Genomic DNA, 1728 nt, shown 5'->3' with positions numbered 1-1728 from the left:
AAGGGGATTTATTGATAATGATTAGACTGTCTACTGTCTCAGCTTAAAACACAGAATCTATTGTTTGGATGGCAAGCCAATACTCCATATCCATGACTTTACCCAAAGAAATAATGTGGAACCCTTTTCTATTGCCTGTACCTAAAATCACAGTTTAAATCTAACAGATGGTTTGTTTTTCAGTAATCTCTTATTATCTTCTTTTCTTAAACCCGACTTATATGGAATCACCGAGAAACTGACAGTTTAGGGATCCACTTCCCCGTACGAATTCGATATGATAGTATATTTCTTTTCCATTGTGAGCTCAATGGTGTCTCCAATAAGATGAAAGTATCATCTTCAATCAAATCTTATCACTTTACTTTTTCGTGGCTATAATACTTATCTACATACTGCATATGAATATGTACCCCTTAACATACATACACACACCCATATACATATGTACAGTATATACATACATATATTTAAAGTATGTATACAAAAAACACACAAACACATATATATTGATATATCAATATATATATATATATATATATATATATATATATATATATATATATATATATATATATGTATATATGTATATATACATATAAGAAAAAGAATACATAAGATAGGAAAAAGGAGATATAAATCATCAAAGGATCAAACACATATCAGACAGATTAAGAACAAAAATGGAAAAGTCTTATCAAAATTGGAAATACTAATAGCTAGATGTAAAGAGTACTTTGAAGAGTAACTAAATGGAGAAAACCCCAGAACAATATTAACAATAGGGGACCCTCATGAAAGAATAGTCCAGGATATCAGCAGAAAAGAAGTTAAGAAGCCACTGGATAAAATGGAAATGGAGAAAGTAGTTGGACCTGATGGAATACCCGCTGAAGTGTGGAAGTGTTTAGGAGAGAAAGACATAGATATCCTGTGGAATTTAATAGCTAAGAAAGAAAACCAGATAAATGTCCTAATAGTCCGCAGGAGTGTGGGAAACTACAAAGGAGTTAAACTAATATCACATACAACGAACATATATGATAGGATTATAGAAGGAAGACTGAGAATGAAAACCACTATTTGTGAAGAACAATTTGGTTTTATGCCAGGAAAGAGCACAGTTGATGCAATATTTGCACTAAGGCAGACAGTAGAGAAATATAGAGAGAAGCAGACAGAACTGCAGCTGATGTTTATTGATTTGGAAAAAGCGTATAATAGGGTACCCAAGCAGGAAGTATGGAGGTGCTTGAGAGAGAAATGAGTTTCTGAAAAATATGTCCGAATACTGAAAGATATAATGTATATGCAGAGACAACCAAGCAAGTAAGAAGCACTGTTGGAACTACAGAGATGTTAAAGGTGAAAGTTTGTTTCTACCATGGTCAGCCGTTAGTCCTTATGTGTTTGATATTGTGATGGACGTTATAACACCTGCAATTAGAGAAGAGGTGCCTTGGTGTTCAATGTTTGCTGATGGCATTATGCTGACTGATCTAACAAGAAGATGTTCAACACAAGAAAGAAAGATGAAGAGAAGAACTTGAGAGTAGAGGCTTAAAATTAACAGAACAAAGACTATATGTGGACAGGTGGAGAGGAAAGGCATGGAACAGTGAAACTGGGCCAAGAAGACATAATGAGGGTTAGCTCGTTAAAATATTTTGGTTCTATTATGAAATTAATTCTTATAGCTGTTGATAGCAAAATGAGTATAATAGTCAT

General features: G+C 33.4%; 1 protein-coding gene across 1 annotated transcript; it reads left to right on the top strand.

Annotated features, from left to right (window-relative positions):
* The first annotated feature begins 850 nt into the window (after positions 1–850).
* On the top strand, positions 851–1550 carry LOC137651861 (uncharacterized). The gene is made up of 2 exons (XM_068385079.1): positions 851–1215; positions 1316–1550. The coding sequence occupies exons 1-2, from the start codon at positions 851–853 to the stop codon at positions 1548–1550; spliced, it is 600 nt and encodes a 199-aa protein (XP_068241180.1).
* The last annotated feature ends 178 nt before the right edge of the window (positions 1551–1728 follow it).

Source organism: Palaemon carinicauda, chromosome 13, assembly GCF_036898095.1.
Source record: "Palaemon carinicauda isolate YSFRI2023 chromosome 13, ASM3689809v2, whole genome shotgun sequence".
Taxonomy (NCBI): Eukaryota; Metazoa; Arthropoda; class Malacostraca; order Decapoda; family Palaemonidae; genus Palaemon; species Palaemon carinicauda.
This window is presented reverse-complemented; position numbering and strand designations above follow the sequence as displayed.

Bases quoted from the DNA above. Each gene is read 5' to 3' on its own strand.
- LOC137651861 (XM_068385079.1), top strand. From the start codon at position 851: ATGGAAATGGAGAAAGTAGTTGGACCTGATGGAATACCCGCTGAAGTG. The intron at 1,216-1,315 runs GTATAATAGGGT...ATGTATATGCAG, and splicing joins TTTATTGATTTGGAAAAAGC to AGACAACCAAGCAAGTAAGA.